The sequence below is a fragment of the Salvelinus sp. IW2-2015 genome, linkage group LG18 (genome assembly GCF_002910315.2).
Source record: "Salvelinus sp. IW2-2015 linkage group LG18, ASM291031v2, whole genome shotgun sequence".
Taxonomy (NCBI): domain Eukaryota; kingdom Metazoa; phylum Chordata; class Actinopteri; order Salmoniformes; family Salmonidae; genus Salvelinus; species Salvelinus sp. IW2-2015.
This window is the reverse complement of record NC_036858.1, coordinates 3,702,836-3,722,566: the sequence shown is the minus strand read 5'-3', so window position 1 is coordinate 3,722,566 and position 19,731 is coordinate 3,702,836. Positions and strand designations below refer to the sequence as shown.

Genomic DNA, 19,731 nt, shown 5'->3' with positions numbered 1-19,731 from the left:
TAATATTTCCAGCAGTACTATGTGTTTACATCTATGTCTCTAACTCTTTTCTCCCTCTCCTTGTCGGCTCTGGAGTGTGTCTCAGTACTAGGAGGTGTACTGTGTGTGGTTTGACAGAGGACAGGCTCTACTTTCTCTCCTTTACTAGCTAAGATGATTAGAGGTTAAGACCTGGCCCTAAAGGACAGGGGGGTTATTATGTCCTAGATGGCATCCTACTCCTCGTATAGTGCACKACTTGTGGCTACTATATGGAGAATAGGGTGTCATTTGTGATTGGTCACTGTATTTGGGTTAGGCCAGCCCAGATTTGCATAGCTCCTCCCAATTTGAGTATTTCTGTCCAATAGTGGGCCGGCAGCATACCAACCCTGCTGCTGTGTCCTCCACCGCCTCGCTGGCGCAGGAAGGTACGTCACAGAGACACGCCCTCTTACTTCCTCTACACACACTTCCGGCTTCATGTTTAAGCCCCTCCCACATCATACTTAAAGGAAGCACCATGGTTTCTTTAACTTCTGAAGGGGTCGGCAGGTTATCTAGACCCTTTTTCTCCTGCATGCAGCTCACGCTAGCCACACACACACACACACACACACACACACACACACACATGAACGAGACTACGATATGGATGTTTTTAAGGATGATGCTAATACCATGCACACAGGCTAAATACATGTAAAACTACACATAGTCTGTCAACAATACCACTCAGCCTCATATCATCAGAAAGCATTACATTCATCAGTATATCAACCCCCCTCCCCACCTTCGTCCTGTGGTCACGGCCATGAGGGGGTTGAGGGGGGAGGGATTGGTGGGGGGGGCGTRTATCTGTGGCGACTGACTGACTGGAGGATGGACAGGAGCGGGAGAGGCACGCTGCCATCGTCTGACCTGGGGGGGAACTAAGGTCGGCGATCCCATGTGGACTAGGAAACGGTACACGGTTTCTGAAAGGGTTGGATGGATAGGTGTAAGCAATATGGAAAGAATTATATCCAGCCAATCATAGTGGAGCTACTAACATAATATTTACACCTATCAAATCCTTTCATATCWATAGGGGTTTCTAGAAGGTAGGGTTATAGTAGAGTGTTGAAGCGATAACAAGGGGCGGGAGTTAGTGTCTCCCCTGAGCGTGCGATTGGTGCTCTAGGGTTCCGCATGAGGGTGATTGACAGAAGCGTATGATAGAGCCCTTCAATCACAGGGCTCTCCTCTGAGAGCGGACCAATCGCCTGCCAGTAAGTCCTGACGACGGATGACATCACCCCAGTAAAAGGCATCTGCCGCCTAGCCTCCCCGCCATCACGTCACTGCTTGCCCCCTTCCCTCTGGTGAATGGCTGAGGCAGACTTTGCTCTCTGCTTATGATGCGCTCTCTTCCCCAATCACATCGTCACACTGTAGCACAGGAAAGTGTGACGAATTGCAGTCAATACAATATTTCAAGTGGGAACAATGTGGCTGTGTTACCTTGCTGCATGTGAACTTGTATTCCTTATACACTCCGTTTACCCTTCTCCCTGAAGTGTGCACTCGTTCACTTCCCCTCCTAGGTGTAAAAGGATTGGACTGGTTTGAGTGCACACTTGAGGAAGGACAGGGAGAAACGGGATTGGACAATTTGAAAGTTACTCTTCCCTTCGTGTCTTCCTGAAAATAGCCACTGTTGTAAGGTGACTGGGAAGGTGAACGTTCTTAGTGGTGGCCACGTTCCAGGACAACTACACTGCAGAGGCCTGCCTGCCTGCTCGCAGGTGTTTAACATGTCAGTTAATCCGACGCCCACTGCCATGTTGTGGCTAGCAGCCATTGGTTGATGCAGTGAAACGTAGTCTGTAATGTAGTTGACCTGGAACTCGACCGATACGTCCGACCGCGATCATTTGGAAGAAGTTGGGGCAGGGTGCATGTTGAGGGTGTTAGAACGGGTTCCGTGCTGGCCCGCCCGGTGGGCAGCTGGGTTGAAGACGTGGCAGGGCTGCATGGTTAGCCAGTCAGGGCCCAGCTCTGCTGTGTGTTGAATGGTAGGTATGCACCTTGGGGACTGTAGAGGACGTGGATGCTGCATGGTTACCATCAGGGCCCAGCTCTGCTGTGTGTTGAATGGTAGGTATGCACCTTGGGACTGTAGAGGGACGTGGATGCTGCATGGTTAGCCAGTCAGGGCCCAGCTCTGCTGTGTGTTGAATGGTAGGTATGCACCTTGGGGACTGTAGAGGACGTGGATGCTGCATGGTTAGCCAGTCAGGGCCCAGCTCTGCTGTGTGTTGAATGGTAGGTATGCACCTTGGGGACTGTAGAGGACGTGGATGCTGCATGGTTAGCCAGTCAGGGCCCAGCTCTGCTGTGTGTTGAATGGTAGGTATGCACCTTGGGGACTGTAGAGGACGTGGATGCTGCATGGTTAGCCAGTCAGGGCCCAGCTCTGCTGTGTGTTGAATGGTAGGTATGCACCTTGGGGACTGTAGAGGACGTGGATGCTGCATGGTTAGCCAGTCAGGGCCCAGCTCTGCTGTGTGTTGAATGGTAGGTATGCACCTTGGGACTGTAGAGGACGTGGATGCTGCATGGTTAGCACATCAGGGCCCAGCTCTGCTGTGTGTTGAATGGTAGGTATGCACCTTGGGGACTGTAGAGGACGTGGATGCTGCATGGTTAGCCAGTCAGGGCCCAGCTCTGCTGTGTGTTGAATGGTAGGTATGCACCTTGGGGACTGTAGAGGACGTGGATGCTGCATGGTTAGCCAGTCAGGGCCCAGCTCTGCTGTGTGTTGAATGGTAGGTATGCACCTTGGGGACTGTAGAGACGTGGATGCTGCATGGTTGGTCCGTTGTTTATTCCAGCCGTTCCTCTGCATGATGTAAAGCGCATGGCGTGGAACGGCTCTGATCAAGGCTCCAACCCCGAGTCTGAGCATGCTCAGTCTGCTCCGCCCGCCGCTCCACTAGGGAGCCACACTGTCCTGTAACAGCCAATACCACAGCACAGTAAGCAACACACACACACACCGCACACGCACAGCATGCACAAACCACCACCGACAACTAAAGGATGCCCGCTGCCTTAACATGTCTCTCTCTCTCTTCTCTCTTCCTCCTCTCTCCCACTTGTTAACGGAAGGTAAGCATCCCCAAGATGATGCATGCAGCCCATAATTGTGTGTGTTTCAGTAACACATTAAAAACAGTGACAACAGCAGCAGGATGGATGTCTGACTGACTGGGCCTCCTAAAGGAAATCAGTAGTTTACATTAACATCCACCTGTCTCTGCTATAGCTCTCCCTGAAGTGTACACTTTTCACTCCCTTTGTGGATGAAGAATGAGTAGACTGACTTGGGTGTCATGAATAGTGTTGAAAATACCCTTTAGTCAATGTTCACAACAATCCAATGCTTTTCAATCCATGAAGGAGGGTGTTGCAGGGAGCTGGTGTTGCAGGGAGCTGGTAATATGGAATCACACTGCAGTCTAGGGGTGGGTTGTGTTGCTTGACTGATGTTACATCCTGTGGGGACCAGGTTGAACAGGAGAGAGTGAGGTGACAGGAGAGATGTTTCAGCTCTTCTATTGCTTTTCTCTCTTTACAGCATGCAAAAGTTTACTTAACAAAAAGGCGGATGCGCTAAGGTAAGGAGTTAAATCTGATGTGTAAAGCTAGCTGTCACAACACACCCTCTTCTCTCTCTCTCTGCACTCACCCATCCTTCTCTCTGCCACTACCCCTCTCTCTCTCGCTCTGGCTCTCTCTTCTCTCTCTCTCTTTCTCTCTGCACTCTACCATCTCTTTCTCACCCATCTCTCTCTCTGCCACTACCCCTCTCTTCTCTCTGCCTCTCTTCTCTGCTCTCTCTCTCTGCCTCTCTCTCTCTCTCTCTCTGCCTTCTTCTCTCTCTCTCCCTCTCTTGCCTCTCTCTCTTTTCGCTCTCTCTCTCTCCCTCTCTCTCTGCCTCTGCTCTCTCTTTCTCTCTCTCTCTCTGTGCCTCTCTCTCTCTCTGCCTCTCTCTGCTCTCTCTCTCTATTATATATATATTCACACACCCTTCTGGCTCACAGGGGTGGTGAGGTGATTACTTGATTTAGTGGAGACCTACAGGCTGTATATGTAAAGAGGGAAATTAGATTTTTATATTTGTGTGTCTCACGCCTACGACCAACAACAACAGTAAGAAACAGCATAGTGAGTGCCATCAATGCCATGAAGGACAACAGCATGGCCGCTGCACAAATGGTACAGAACCTTAACCATCACCTCCTCTATGTTCCCTCAGCCTCGTCTCCTCTCCTAGCACCTAACCTCCTCCCTGTTCCTTCATCACAGTTTCCTCTCCTAGCACCCTAACCACCTCCGTTCCCCTCAGCCTCGTCTCCTCTCCTAGCACCCTAACCTCTCCCCGTTCCCTTCATCACAGTCTCCTCTCCTAGCACCCTCACACCTCCGTTCCCTCAGCCTTCGTCTCCTCTCTAGCACCCTACCTCCCTTCTCCCCGTTCCCTTCATCACAGTTCCTCTCCTAGCACCCTAACCACCTCCGTTCCCCTCAGCCTTCGTCTCCTCTCCTAGCACCCTAACTCCTCTCTCCTCCCCGTTCCCTTCATCACGGTCTCCTCTCCTAGCCCTTAACTCGCTAGCAACTTAAAAGTCCATGATCCCTCCCTAGCAACCTACCCTCCATACTGTTTACCCGTCTCTTCCTAGTGGTCCTAGTGGTCTTGTGTGTGTTGGAGTCTGAGTGTTTAAGGTTGGACCCTTCATGGACCTCTAACCCCTTCCTACTCCATCCTCCATCTTAATATCATCTCCAACCCTAACCCCCAGACGTGTGTGTGTGTGTGTGTGTGTGTGTGTGTGTGTGTGTGTGTGTGTGTGTGTGTGTGTGTGTGTGACCAGACTTAACTCTATGCTCCCCTTCTCCCAGGAATCTCAAAATACACTGGTTGCTGCTGATGGGGTCAAGGTGAGGGTGTTGGTGTGCAGTTAGTGTGAGTCTGACTCGTATGTTGTTAACCTATGTGTTGTTAATCTCTCTCATCACTATCTCTCTATCACTATCTCTTTCTCCAGGGTTCTACAGAGAGTAGCAACACAAATGAGGATGAGGATATGAAAGGTAGTAAAATGACTCTCTTCCTCTCTTTGTGGTCTAACATATTGTTTCTGATAGGTTGACCTGCCTGTGCTATATAGCTAGCTGTGTGTGTGACTCACCCGTGTGTGTGTACATGCGCATTATTTTGTGTGCCTGTCTGTCCGTGTGTGTTCTAATCTAGCAGACAGCGTTGTGATGATGAGTCAGGGAAGTGCTACAGACGAGATGCCCTCTCTTCTGACCTCGTCTGACAACTCGCCTGCCAGTAAGTGTTTTCACAGCAACCACAACCTTTTGTGGTCGTCCCAATGACCCCCACACTTCCTGACATCATCTGACCTCTGTTTGTTCTGCTTTTCCACCACGCAAACTTCGACCTGTATGTCTAGCCCTCTTTTTTTTCGCCTAGCCTCCAGAAGCTATCCTCTTTGTTCTTGCTGAGTCCCAAACCAGTCCCTTCCTCTGGCCCCTCTTCCCTGAATTTGCTCGTTCACACGTGCCTCCACCAAATGCAGAAGTGCCCTGAAGCTGAGGGAGTACAGATTGTCTAGGACGTAGGGGGCTAATTAATATTCACCTGTTTTTGTTTGTCCTATTTCCAGACTTGACACATGTAACTGATGAAATAGCTCCCAAAATTAAAAGTTTAACTGTTTAGATGAAGATATTGTAAAACAATTGATWAAAAAAAGTGTAAATTGTATTATTTAAATGTGTGTGTGTGTGTGTCCCGAAGTTGATGGGTTTGATTTTTCTCCTCTGAAAGTCACCCTCTGAATTTAGTCAGCAACACGTGACAACAGAGGGCCCTCCGAGAGTGTTGGGTGGGGTGAGGGGCTGGTTTGGGATTCAGCCTCCCTCTCTTTCTCCGTCTTCACTGTGTCCATCTCTGTAACAGGATGGTGAAGGACAGGCGTCTTCTACTTTTACTCCTCTCTGCTTTCCTCCCCACGGTGCTTGTCCTTCTCTCTCTCTCCCTCACCCACAGTGCTGCCTTCTCTTCTCTCTCCCACGGGTGCCTGGTCTCTCTCTCTCTCTCTTCCTCCCCACGGTGCTGTCCTCTCTCTCTCTCTCTCTCTCTCTCTCTCTCCTCTCTCTTCCTCCCCCACGGTGCTGTCCTCCTCTCTCTCTCTCCCACCGGTCTGCCTCTCTCTCTCTCTCTCTCTCTTCCTCCCCACGGTTCCTGCTCTCTCTCTCTCCTCTCTCTTCCTCCCCACGGTGCTGTCCTTCTCTCTCTCTCTCTCTCCCCCACGGTGCTGTCCTCTCTCTCCTCTCTTCCTCCCACGGTGCTGTCCTTCTCCTCTCCTCTCTTCTCTCCCACGGTGCTGTCCTTCTCTCTCTCCTCCTCTCTCTTCTCCTCCCCCACGGTGCTGTCCTTCTCTCTCTCCTCCTCTCTCTTCCTCCCCACGGGGCTTGTCCTTCTCTCTCTTCCTCCTCTCTCTTCCTCCCCCACGGTGCTGGCCTTCTCTCTTTCCTCTTTTCTCTTCCTCCCCCACGGTGTTGCCCTTCTCTCTCTCTCCTCCTCTCTCAAAACGCTGCTCTCCTGTTGGCCAGTGCTCTTACATGCTGTGATCCAATGGCAGGCCTCTGTTCTGCTTCTCAAATTGCTGATTGGAGAGCCTTCCTTAATGTGTCTCCCCCCCACTGTGTCTGTTTCAATGTCTTTTTCATGAACCAACATCCATCATTACTGTTCCTTCATGTCGTGTGTTCGAGTGGTTTGCATGTGTCTAACTGCATGCGTGTGTGTGTATGTGAGTGACCATGCGTTGTGTGTTCCAGCCGTTCCTCTGCATGATGTAAAGCGCATGGCGTGGAACGGCTCTGATCAAGGCTCCAACCCCGAGTCTGAGCATGCTCAGTCTGCTCCGCCCGCCGCTCCACTAGGGAGCAACAATGTCCCTGTAACAGCCAATACYACAGCACAGCACAGTAAGCACACACACACACAGAGAGAGAGATATACACACACTAGTATGGAGCTGTCAGGGGAAAAAGAGAAGAGGTAGAGAGCGAGTAGAGCTATGGTGGCGGGTAAGATGTGAAGTAGTTCCTATTTAGCTAGATCGCTGAACTTCCATCTCTCTCTCTCTCTCCTCTCTCAAGCTCGTAAGCAGGAGATAATCAAGATAACTGAACAGCTGATTGAAGCCGTGAACAATGGAGACTTTGAGGCCTACACGTGAGTACAGCTACGTTGTTTCACACGGCTGATTAGTTACTAACATGAACCTAATGTTGTCGCTCTCGCTCTCTCTTCTCCTCTCTCATCAGGAGGATCTGTGATCCAGGTCTGACTTCCTTTGAGCCTGAAGCTCTGGGGAACCTGGTGGAGGGAATGGACTTCCACAAGTTCTACTTTGAAAACTGTGAGTCTCTTTCGCTATTTCATACACTTCTGAACATACAACGAACGRGTTCAGCAGAGATCCAAACTTGTTTTATGTGTTCCTACAGTGCTGAGTAAGAACAGTAAGCCTGTCCACACCACCCTGCTGAACCCCCACGTTCATCTGATTGGAGAGGAGGCTGCCTGCATCGCCTACATCCGCCTTACACAATTCGTCGATGGCCAGGGCCGCCCCCGCTCCAGCCAATCGGAGGAGACTAGGGTGTGGCATCGCCGCGACAGCAAGTGGCTCAACGTTCACTTCCACTGCTCTGGTGCTCCGGCCGCACCGCTGCAGTGATCTGGTATGTACWCACACAAATAAACTGTGTGTGTGTATAACTAACCTTGTGGAGACACACAATTGATTCCCATTCGTATATATTACTGAACCTTAACCCCAAAACCTAAGCCTAACCTTTAACCCTTAATCCTAATTCTATCCCTAACACTAATTTGAACCTTAATCCTAAACCCCTAGAAATACCTGTTTTCCTTGTGGGGACTAACAGAATGTCTCCTGTGGGTAACTTCTGGTCCCCACAAGTGTAGTGAAACACATTTACATTTACATTTAAGTCATTTAGCAGACGCTCTTATCCAGAGCGACTTACAAATTGGAAAGTTCATACATATTCATCCTGGTCCCCCCGTGGGGAATGAACCCACAACCCTGGCGTTGCAAGCGCCATGCTCTACCAACTGAGCCACACGTCCACGTATATATACACACACTTTTTAGAACTTTCAAGGGATTAAAGGTTTGCTCCCATTCTCTCTCTTTGTTTGTCTTTCTTTCTCTCTCTGTTTCGATCTCCCTCAGGTGTCCAAACACTCCAGTTGGAGTGTGAGTTTTTTGGGGGCGTGTTTTCGGCTAGTGTGTTTTGGGGGTGTGTCCTCTTTGTGGATTGGCCCATGCCAGGAGCCCGGCCGGGCAAGACTGCACCCTCTCTGCAACACCAACCAATCCCGTCTATCCTTTGATCCGCTGGGGGGCGGCCGAGTGTGGACTCCGCCCCTGTGGGAATGATGCATGCATCTGACGCCCAATAGGAGGGCTTGTCCTTTGACCTCTGACCCCTCCYACCCGGCAGCCATTTTGTCTCCCGTCCACGGCAGCCATTTTGAGATGATGAGAGGAGCGGGGGGAGGAAGGGTTAATGAACTTGTAATGCCAGATATGACAATGAGTTGTAAGTATACAGGATAATATATGACTAGTATCAGACAACACCCAACCCTACCAAGCATTTATATATACGTGGAATGAGAGGAGAGGAGAATGTGTGTGATTTGTAAGAGGTGACATGTTGGGTTTTGTAAATGGAGAATTCCCTAGCAGAATTCTGAACGGAAGGACAGTCGGTTCGATCAGAAAGGATGTAATAACTTGATGTGAGGAAACACCAAAGTGTACAACTGTAGGCTTTTTACACGTTTCTGTGTTCTTTGCTGCTTTAGTTTTTTGAGGGAAGGGATGGTAGGGGGGTGCATTCGAGAGCGATTTTGTTTCTGTTGTGTTTTTAGCCTTGTGTTTACGTTGCGTTTCTGTGGACTGTGTCTGAGTCTGTTTGAGACWAATTGTAAGTGACTGAGTTTTAAAAGGGGTTTTATTGTAAAAGTGAAGCTGCAATGTGTACTGTCTGTTTTATCTGTCTGCAGTGGGAGAGAGGGACTTTTGGGAAAAGGCGTCTGCATTTTGCATGTTTTCTCTCGCTCTCTCCCTTTCCTCACCCCTCCCCTCTCCGTTTCACTCTCCCACCCTCTGGCTGTGTTTTAGATGGTGTGTGTATATAAGTCTAAGAGACTCATTCAGAGTGCACGACGAAGGGGTGAACACCATCTGGTCACACACACCAGCCGTAGTCCCATGGCCGTGTTCCTGACCCCATTTTGACATAACCTCTGACGGCTACATGTTTGTTGACACCGTGTGACGATCAACAAGGCGCTCACACGTCAACACATGCACGCCTCCCGCCCAAATTCTTACTCTATCTTCACGTCCTGAGCCTCCAGTCTCACACGTTCTGTGTAAATGCATATCGTGAACACACTTGCTCACACCTACACACTCTGTGGTGTGTCAGGCGTTGTAACATATCTTCACCGCTGCACCGTCTCCATGGTGAAACTCCGGTAGTGTGTTTTCATCCGTTCTTTGTGCGGTGTCCCTCCATTAGTAACAGTGTCCTTCATTCTCCCCTCTCTTCTCTTCGGTGTCTGTTTCTCTGTTTGAATGTCTCTCTCTCTGTGTGTCTGTCTGTCTCCTGGTTTGGGTTTTGTTGACAATGTTTTTGTTTACTGTTTGCTGTTTGGAAAGTTCTGCACTCTATATATATCTCACACACACTAAAGTTACACCCAACTATTTAACTGATCAGACTAGCTGGTTATAATATCACAGGGAAGGAAGGGACTTAATCAAGATCAGTTGTTGAGGATAGAAATCTGTTACACACACACACACACACACACACAGACAGGGAAAAGGGAATAAAGGGTGAACGTGGAGACAACATAATCAATTAAAATTAATAGTAAATTTATTCATTTAATTTCACCCCCTCAGTGGTATTTCAGTCCTTATATTGGCCATTCAGGTGAGAGAAGAGCAGTAGAGAGTTCAGAGATCACATAATTATTGTTGGAATTAAACCAGAGAGATGTATGCATGTTTTCAGTTTAAGCATCTCCACTGTGCACCTACCTGAACTAGGGTAGAGGATAGGGTATATACTAACGATATCATATTTGCATCTTTTGAAATAAAAATGAGAAACCCTCCTCCATCCAGAATATTGAATAGGTGACATGAGATAAAAAAAATATTTAAAAAAATAAATAAAAAATACTATTTCATTACAAAAAGGATTGCGGAGCCTTAGCTTGGTATAAAGCTCATTGTCAGTACTCTCCCTGCGTTGTGACTGTCTCTTATACACATCTAGATGTGTATAAGAGCCTTAGCTTGGTATAAAGCTCATTGTCAGTACTCTCCCTGCGTTGTGATGTTAACCTGTCGGCCTGCGCTTTCTTTCCCCAGCAGTCGTTGGATGCTGGAGTTTTCTTTTTTTTCTTTTTTTTGCATGATCATGATGTACGGTAAAATAAAACCATGAATTGAGGACGATCACGTGTTTGTCTCAATATTACTAGGTCCTTTATCATAGCTTTGTTATTCAACTTGGATCTTGAAAGTATTTAATAAAAATATTTCAGCACCGTTTTGTGTCTCTGTCTCTTTTCATGTCCGAAACAAACAGTTTAACCAGTGTTCCAATGTCCTGCTAGCCCTTAGAATGCGTGTCCTGTACACTACTTCCAGTGGAGGCTGGTGGGAGGAGCTATAGGAGGATGGGCTCATAATTTCTGGAGTGGAATTAATGGAACGGAGACAAACACGTGGTTTCCATATGATTGACGTGTTTTGATACCGTTCCATTTATTCCATTGCAGCCATAACAATGAGCCTGTCCTCCTGTAGCACCTCCCACCAGCCTCCACTGATTGCTTCATACTAATGATACTGTAGTGCGTGGTCTGATTAACATGGTCCTACTCTGCTACTGTAACTGTTCACCTGAATCTATTGATAGTGTGTCTGCCTTAGAAGTCTCAAGATTTCCAGTCATGTTGTGTTCTCATTAAAGGTGACACGGCGGTGTTAAGTAGTCTGCACCTATTTAGGGCAGTATTGTTACCTTATTTAAGGCAGACTGTGTAACCKTATTGAAGGCGGACTGCGTACTTCCGCGTGTAACCTTATTTAAGGCGGACTGCGTACTCCCGTGAGTGTGTGTCAGATGTAGGACAAGTCTCTTGGTCCCGGTCTTCTCTGTGATTAATGAGGACACTGCTGCAGGTCAGCTTCTACACACACAATATCCACCACTGCCACACACGTTCATGCACACACACCCACACTAATACTGACTCACACACACATTCACTGACCTACTGTCACATGTCCAGCATGCTGTCCAACTCTCTGGCCATCTGTCGCTCTCTCTTGTTCTCTACCCGTCTGTCTTCTCAAAGGTTACAGACATCATGTTGACTAGAACCAGGAATAAAAACCCTGAGCTCATTCTCAAGTCTTTCCTCAATTCCTTGTTTCTCTCCCTTCTTCTGCCCGCCTCCTCAAAATGTCAGAGGGACACCATTCTTCTCCAATCTTGTTACTTAGGGCTTGATTCAATCCRTGTTGTGTGACTTCAGCGCTASAGCACGATTGAATTTTAAAGGCAATGTTCGCGCGTTCGTGGAGACAGCATTCACGTTAAATGCTGCGATCGGAAATGACCTTTTACATTTCAAGCTCGGAAATTCCGCAATACGGATTGAATTGAGCCCTAAGCCTACCTCTGAYGTTTTGAGACCGAGGAGAGGGGAAACAAGGAAAACCCGCTTGTAATGTCCTYGAATACTCTCCTCGCTTCCCTTTGATAGGTTGAGACAGCCAGGGAGAGGGTGAGGAATTTAAGGAAAGACTATTGAGAATTACCCCTGGTCTCCACCGGTGTCTTAAGTCCATTTATATTGTCAGTGCATCACATGGTCTGGTGCCCTGGGTTAAGATGTAGCACTGAAGGAGTCACTAGAGAATAGCTTTATCTGAGGCCACAAGGTGTCCTTACAGCTTCATGCTGTAGATCAGCTTCAATAGACAACCTGTTCTTTCTGTCCGATTCGTKATTTTCAATGTATTTCTATGCTTCCCGTTCTTAAGTTTAGTTTTTGTATCTTTTACTTTCAGTTTGGTACATCAGCTTCAAACAGCTGGGGAAAAAATGTCACTACACTTTTGTACACTACTCTACACTCTTGAGTGCTTGTTTAAAAAATATATATTTCAAAAATTCACTTTTAACCAAGTAGGCTAGTTGAGAACAAGTTGTCACGTCAACTAAAATTAGGCAAATTATTTGAATTTTAGCAACCAGGAAATGGCGGAGCGATTTCTACGTATTGCACCTTTAATCAACATGTAGGCCTAAACACCACACAACATTTAGTAATTTAGCAAACTTATCAAAGGTTCTTATCCAAACGGATTTACAATGAATGCATTCAACTGAAGTAGCACATTCAGGTCTGTATCCACCTCAGTTTGTGGGGTTTTCCTGTAAGTTATGTGGGACTCCATCCAGCTGTGTAGCCATCATGTGAACTCTCCTGCTCTATTCGCCTGAGCATTGAGCAGGCAGAGGCTTCATTCAACGCMTTAGATAGCACCCCCCAGTGGCTGTGATGATGTAAATACAGCCATTAGAAACGACGCTCACKTACTGTGGTCATCAAGCCGCTGTTCTACAGTAATACTCCTCCATAAAGAACAGACAAAAAAAKACATTTATTTTGATGTGTTATAAAGACCAGACATTAGAGACCAGCACAATACCCTTCAATAGTCCACCGTGTTTCAGTACAGACCAGTCAGAGGAACACACAGATGTCTGTAAGACAGTTTAACATTTCTACTGAGTCAGACTCTTCACAGCTTCAAACAGAGACATGGTGAACTCTGTCTCGAATTCAATCAAACCCACAGAAGCATTGTTTATGCAGTGTCTGTGTTTACAAACTACTGTTTCCTATGCGCAAACACACACTGGGTACAGTATGCAATGTGGGTTTGGTGGAATATGTCCAGCTATGGAAATATTTACATTGATTTAGGACTCTAGTCAATCTGTATCGCTGAAGACTTACAGTAGAAATGTAAAGGTMATTTCCCATTGAGCCGACATATGCAGYGTTTACTGTGAACGCWGTCTCCACTAACGTGGGAACATTGCYTTTAAATTTCAATCACGCTGTTACGCTGAACTTCCGCGATACGGATTGAATAAGAGGCCTTAGTATGACTGAACAGCTTTACTCAAACATGAAGTCACAAGGAGGAGTTGAATGTGATGATTATACAAGACAAACCACATGTTACTGGATAGACAGGAGTCTCAAGAGGATCAAATAAGGAATAGGAGCATTTCCTGTTTGAGAGAAACAATTAGTTATGGAATACAAGAGGCTTCACCACACCTGATTGAGCCAGTTAGAAACAAATAAACTATCATCAGGGCCATACTGTATATGGAGCTGGTAGAAGTTTCACCTAACCACTGGTCCTGGGTCAGATCTTTTTGCATCCTCCCCACAGGAAGTTGGTGGCACCTTAATTGGGGAGGAAGGGCTTGTGCTAATGGCTGGAGCGGAATAAAGTGRAATGGTATCAAACACATGCTTTCCATATGTTTGATGCCATATCATTTGGAGTTGGCTAATCTGATCCTAGATCTCGGGTTAGGGGCAACTTCTCCCTCAAGCGWAGGATAAATTATGCCTCTGAATATGACAACACCGTCTACTACTGAGGTCATAGAAAAACATTGAAATCAGACATTAATGAATGCAACACATAAACAATCAGAAGTATTTACACACAACGTTAACAACTAGAGCCATTCAGGGAGATCAGTAGAAAAAGATGAATACGATCCACCCCCTGGCTTTCCATGGCTTTGACAGGAGAGAGAAAAATAGTGTAGCATAGAATATCATTTTGTTTTTCATGATGTCGCAATGCCGTTGAGAGGCACAGCGTATGCCACAGCGCAGAATCCCTGGAGCAATTTGTTGGAGCAGTAGAGTCTTGCTGTAGGGCACAACGGCAGATGGTAGCTGGGAACTGACACCAACAACCTCAGGTTACTGGCCTAAACCTCAAGGCTAACTGCCGCCAAATGAAGAGTCCAGTTTTGAGCCCCCCCAAGAAAGTCCAGTTTATTTGAAAGGAGACAGAAGAGCTTCTCCAGTTCACATTTGAAAGAAGCGACAGTCCCCTCCAAGGTAGATAGCATCTTCAGGAATACAAACGTGATATTAGATATTCGAGAACAGCTTTTGAACAACAGCTTATATATTATTTTTTTACCACTGGTTAAAGAATAACAGATMATTCTGGACAGACTTCACATTCAAATAGGGCATCACAAGAAACTCAACCCCACTGTCAGAGAAATGACTACCTAAAGCACGTCGTCTAGCTACACATCACTACAGCACCTCCCCTCCCAGACACACAGATGATACACACACAGATGGCACACATACATGAATGCACACACCCCATAGCTAGTGTAATACACATGCACACACACAAAAGTCTACATGGTCAGGGGTCAGAGGTCAGGGGGGCAGAGGAGGATCTCTTCTCGTTCTTCTTCTCTTGTTGTATCTTTCCTCTTTCTCTCCCTCCTTTTCCAACATGTCCTCCTCCTCTTCCTCTATCATCATCTATCCTTCCTCTGACAGTCACATGACACGGCCGGTGAGCCAATGGCGTGTCCTGGATCAGACAAGAGTGTGTGTGTGTTTATTGTGAGTGTGTGTATGCTGATTTTGTATGTGTTCATTGTGATCGTGTGTGTGTGTGTGTGTATGTGTGTGTATATTTCTGTGCTGATCGTGTGTGTGTATGAATTGATCGTCAGTGTGTTTTTTCAACTCGTCATGATTGTGTGTGTGTGTATGTCCCGCTCCTGTGTGTGACTTCCTCGATCCAGCCCCCGAACCGGCTGACCCGTGTGTAGAGCGCCGGGGTTGAGGGGTCGCTGCAACCGTAACCCCCGGAGACGATCCCGGTCAACACCCATCGCCCTCCCTCCCCCTGGCATACCAGCCCACCGCCCCAGTTGCCCTGGCAACCGTTGTTCCCGTGGAGACGACGTGTGTCAGGGGGGCTGCCGGCGCACAGCGTKCCGTGGGAGGAGTAACCATCGCCATAACGCTTCTTACACTGCCATGACGTCAGGAGGGGTACCCAGGACTGGAGCACAGCATCTGAGGGGGAAGAGGATATGTACAGTAGGGAGGAATAACTTACTAACGTCTCAGCACTAAACCATATATCCTAAGAGGTTGTAGTTAAGAGGTAGTGGAAAGTGAGGCGTACCTGGGCCGTCCCAGCCAGCTGTAACCGCGGCAATGCAGGACAAGGGGGTCTTCCCCCCCGCAGCGTCCGGGGTGGGGAGGCAGGCTGCGTTAGTGTGGGGGTCAAAGGTCAAACAGTGATCCTTGGGGCTGGGCAGCCTCAGCAGGGCCAGGTCATGACCCCCAGGGCCCTGATCTGCTCTGAACTTTCTATGGACCACCACTCGCTCCGGGGTCAGAATTCGGTCAGAACCCCCCACGCGCACCACATACTGAGACGGGCCAATACCAAACCTTGGAGGGAGAGATAGCAGGTGTAAGTGTTTGGAAAACGGGGACATAAAATTGGATGGAAAGAAATGAAGGATGAAAAAGAAGACGTGAGCACTGAAAGTAGAAAAAAGACATGACTAAAAAAAAGGAAAGGAGAAAGGAAAAGGAGAGGTCTCACCTGGTGAAGCAGTGAGCGGAGGCCAGGGCCCAGCAGGGAGAGATCAGAGTACCACTACAGATAGGATGGCCAGCTTTCCCCTCAGAACCCAACCACACTGACACCTGCCATGGCCACAATGTCCTAGAGGAGAGGGGGAGGGGAGGGGAGAGTGTCTGTGTGTGGTGTGTGCACRCGTTAACTTGTGTCTTCTCATTAGGCGTGTGATATTCTGTGTATCTACGCTGTACGTAAAGCTTCTCTTACCTGAGTACATTCTCTCCTCCTCCTCCACTCTTCCTCTCGTTCCCTTCCTCCACCATCTTCCTCACTCCACAGGTGAGCTCACTTGGCCTGGCCTGGCCCTCTGTTGCCCGGGGGGCGTGGTCACAGCTCACCCCTGCATCCTGTCTCCATCTGCAGCCGTCACGGCCCCGGCCCAGAGAAGGACACTCCCCCAAGAAGTCCTCCTTCCCGGTACACCTCACCTGGTCCAGGTGGACAGGACCCTTCCCCCGACCGAACCCACCTGCTGYTACAGCATGACCACTGAGGGAGGAGGAGGAGGAGGACAGGGAGAAAAGGAGAACAGGAAAAGGGGGAAGAGTGGGAGAGTGAAAGACGGAGATAAAGAGAGATATTACAAATGCTGTATTGATTGAAGCTACTCTTCAACACAAAGGTCTGAACACACACAGACACACTCACCTGTGGCCCAGCTGTCTGCAGACCACGGCAGCGTTCAGATCGTTCCAGCCTGAGTCACAGATACTCCCCCAGTCTCCATGGAGATAGACTTCCACACGACCTTCGTTATGGCTACCACCCCCAACCAGACGCAACAGAGGACCTGCAACACAAACATACTCGTACAAGCTAATGAAAAGGCCTGATGGTCGCTTGGCCGTATTGCGGAGTAAGCCTCACCTGTGGCAGGTGCAACAGCCGGCACCTCATTGGTCTCTTCTTCTTTAGCTCCGGCCCTGCATCGCACGCCCACATCCTCTCCATGGGAACAGTCGCTATGGCCCCAGGTGCCATGGCGACAGTCCAGCAGGGACGACTCCRTCCCCTCACAACGCACATCGTCCAACAGGATGATACCAGAACCCTCGCCGAACGTTCTGCCAGTCACCACCTCAGCATGCCCTCTAGAGGTAGAAGATGAAATGACATCAACTTAAAAAGGCACAATGTGTTAGTTGTTKATGTCTAAACTGTTTACGATGATGTCATATTACTGAGTCTACATTTAAACAGTGGGGCGGGCTTTCTGGTTACAGGAATCATCAACAAGACTCTTCCCAGTGTAATCCCTAGGGCTGTGGCGATMATGAAATTTAGTCAACCGGTTATTGTCATGTCCAAGACTGCCGGTCTCACGGTAAATGACCTTTAATTAACATAGACAGTTAAGCGCCTCYGCGCATACAAGCCGCTGATGCAGACCTTTGGAACATTTACATTTTTAAAAGTTGAAAAAATCTATTTCATATATACTATCACAATAAATCCTTTATTTATTTTATTCAGGTCTAAAGAAACATTATGACATGAAGAAAATGTATTTCAGAGGAACAGAATATGAGTTGACCGACTGTATGTTATCTGGCTATGCTCCATGCCATAGGCACTGGGACACTGGGCTTGTTCATTTAGCTGATAAGATATGCTTAGAAGTCCCGTGGCATTATTTTATATTATATGATTTTATAGTAAGAAGAATTTAATTGAACTTAACTTTCGGAGCAGAGGGAGCATATGAAGTGTCTACGTTGAGTGTAAAAGTGAACATTTGAAACAGGTCCTATATGCTATATTTACAGTTATTTGGTCATTTTAGTTGTGAACGATACAAACTTTATAATTTGTTAGAAATCAAAACATTTAACGTTTTTCTGCCGTGTGTAATATGCTGTAGGATATGTATTGTATAACGGCACAATAATTATATTAATTCAGATTTTGTTTTCGGGCTTGGGTTCATATATAGGCCTATGGGTATGCATAAACTCTAATATGTTCTGGGTGTTTAGGTAGGAGTTTGTAGTTAGTGTGTGTGTGTGTGTGTGTGTGTGTGTGTGTGTGTGTTGGTGTGGTGTGGTGTGGTGTGTGTGTGTGTGTGTGTGTGTGTGTGTGTGTGTGTGTGTGTGTGTGTGGTGTGTGTGTGTGTGTGCCTCCCATTGAGATCGGCATTATGCAAGCATTTCCGTTTCGAAAACTGTGTGTGTGTGTGCTGTGTGTGTATGTGTGTGTTGTGTGTTGTGTGTGTGTGTGGTGTGTGTGTGTGTGGTCGTTGTTGTGGCTGTGATGTGTGTGTCGTGTGTGTGCTGTGTGTGTGGTGTCCCTCAGTGGAGATCGGCACTGCTTTGCAGCAGTCCAGGTTCGGCTCGGGCTCCGGCCTCTTCCATTATGAGCGGCTTGAGTTTGCCGTGGTGATGAGAGCTCCGTCAGCCAAATGCCAGACCAGGACATTTGTTACCGGGGACTGTAGCCATGGGAAACGCAGGCGGGAAGTTGTGTGTGCTCTCACCAGAAGGTCAGTAGGAAGCTAGAAGAGAAGGAAACGTACCTCGTGGCCCTAACTCAGCATTCATGATTGTGCTACTGTTTTCCTCCCCCAGGCAGTGGTCTTCGCTCTACCGATTGGTTGGAGGAGAAGAATATTTTGAGGGGCGTGTGGAGGTGTCCCACAGTGGTAGGTGGGGCTCTGTCTGCGATGACCAATGGGACGCAGAGATGCCAGAGGTGGTCTGTCGACAGCTGGGATTCCGGGTGAGGTGTGTGTGGTGTGTGTGTGTTGTGTGTGGTGGGTGTGTGTGTGGTGTGTGTGTGTGGTGGTTGTGTGGTGTTGTGTGTTGTGTGTGTGTGTGTGTGTGTGTGTGTGTGTTGTGTGGTAAATATCTTGAAGCTAGAGGAGAGTCATTATTGTTGTTTTTTACCCATGTGTGTTTAGGGGTGTGGCGAAGGCCTGGTCGTTGGGCCCACTTCGGACAGAGCTCAGGTCCCATCCTATTGGACGCTGTGAGGTGTACAGGAAATGAAGTCTTCCTGGACCCAGTGTCTTCATGGAGACTGGGAACAACACAACTGTGACCATATGGAAGACGCTGGGTAATCCTGGCAGCCCCTACACAGGTCACTACACACATAATCCATCCACGCACACGCACGCACGCACTGCACAGCACACACACACACACACACACATCGAAAAAGATATAACGTGCACACATATGATTTAAACGTGTTACGTGTGTTTCCAGACGGTGTGGTGCGGTTGTAGGGAGGAGACGGTCCATGGGAGGGTCGTGTTGAAGTGTTCCACTCTGGGACTGGGGTACGGTGTGTGACGACCACTGGACTCAACAACACACACAGGTGGTTCGTGTCGACAGCTCGGATACAGGTGTGTGTGTGGTGTTTACTTCCTCGCAGGCGCGATGATATGGGCTGTTGTGGTAACCATATTCAATTAGCCGGCACCCGGCAATCATGAGTCAAGACACAGTCGAAATTTTCCACACGGACAGTTATGCACTCTGGACACCGTGTTGGTAGTACCCATCTCGCTAAGATCATAAGATCCTAATTGGCCTGGTACTGCAGGGCTCTAATTACCCTCCATCAGGTCCTAAATGGCCTGGTACTCAGGGCTCTATTATCCCTCCATCAGTCCTAATGGCCTGGTACTCAGGGCTCTATTATCCTCCATCAGGTCTAATGGCCTGGTACTCAGACGCTCTATTGTCCCTCCATCAGGTCCTATTGGGCCGGTATCCAGGCTTCTTTGTTCCTCCAATCAGGTCCTAATGGCCTGCTGCCTTTCGCAAACAGCTAATGGGATCCTAATAAAATACCAAATACGAAAATTAAG

The 19,731-nt window shown here is 48.0% G+C and overlaps 3 protein-coding genes across 3 annotated transcripts in view; 2 read left to right on the top strand and 1 right to left on the bottom strand.

The window, feature by feature from the left end:
- LOC111977542 (calcium/calmodulin-dependent protein kinase type II subunit gamma) overlaps positions 1–9,846 on the top strand; it is a 43,952-nt gene extending 34,106 nt beyond the window's left edge. Inside the window, 10 exon segments of the mRNA XM_070448219.1 lie at positions 4,178–4,181; positions 4,183–4,242; positions 4,930–4,968; positions 5,076–5,121; positions 5,282–5,365; positions 6,883–7,032; positions 7,207–7,282; positions 7,375–7,469; positions 7,558–7,794; positions 8,313–9,846. Of these exon segments, the coding sequence (XP_070304320.1) occupies positions 4,178–4,181; positions 4,183–4,242; positions 4,930–4,968; positions 5,076–5,121; positions 5,282–5,365; positions 6,883–7,032; positions 7,207–7,282; positions 7,375–7,469; positions 7,558–7,790 (787 nt within the window). The 3' untranslated portion in view covers positions 7,791–7,794; positions 8,313–9,846.
- Positions 9,847–12,821: 2,975 nt separating this feature from the next.
- LOC111977898 (neurotrypsin) lies at positions 12,822–17,314 on the bottom strand. Its single transcript, XM_024007676.2, has 7 exons — positions 17,304–17,314; positions 16,782–17,005; positions 16,563–16,704; positions 16,122–16,403; positions 15,876–15,998; positions 15,447–15,718; positions 12,822–15,334 (listed from the first exon to the last, which is right to left on the bottom strand). Exons 1-7 carry the CDS (start codon positions 17,312–17,314, stop codon positions 15,003–15,005), a joined length of 1,386 nt encoding a protein of 461 aa, XP_023863444.2. The 3' UTR covers positions 12,822–15,002.
- Positions 17,315–17,851: 537 nt separating this feature from the next.
- On the top strand, positions 17,852–18,969 carry LOC139029107 (neurotrypsin-like). The gene is made up of 4 exons (XM_070448218.1): positions 17,852–17,855; positions 18,207–18,393; positions 18,479–18,629; positions 18,811–18,969. The coding sequence occupies exons 1-4, from the start codon at positions 17,852–17,854 to the stop codon at positions 18,880–18,882; spliced, it is 414 nt and encodes a 137-aa protein (XP_070304319.1). The 3' UTR covers positions 18,883–18,969.
- The last annotated feature ends 762 nt before the right edge of the window (positions 18,970–19,731 follow it).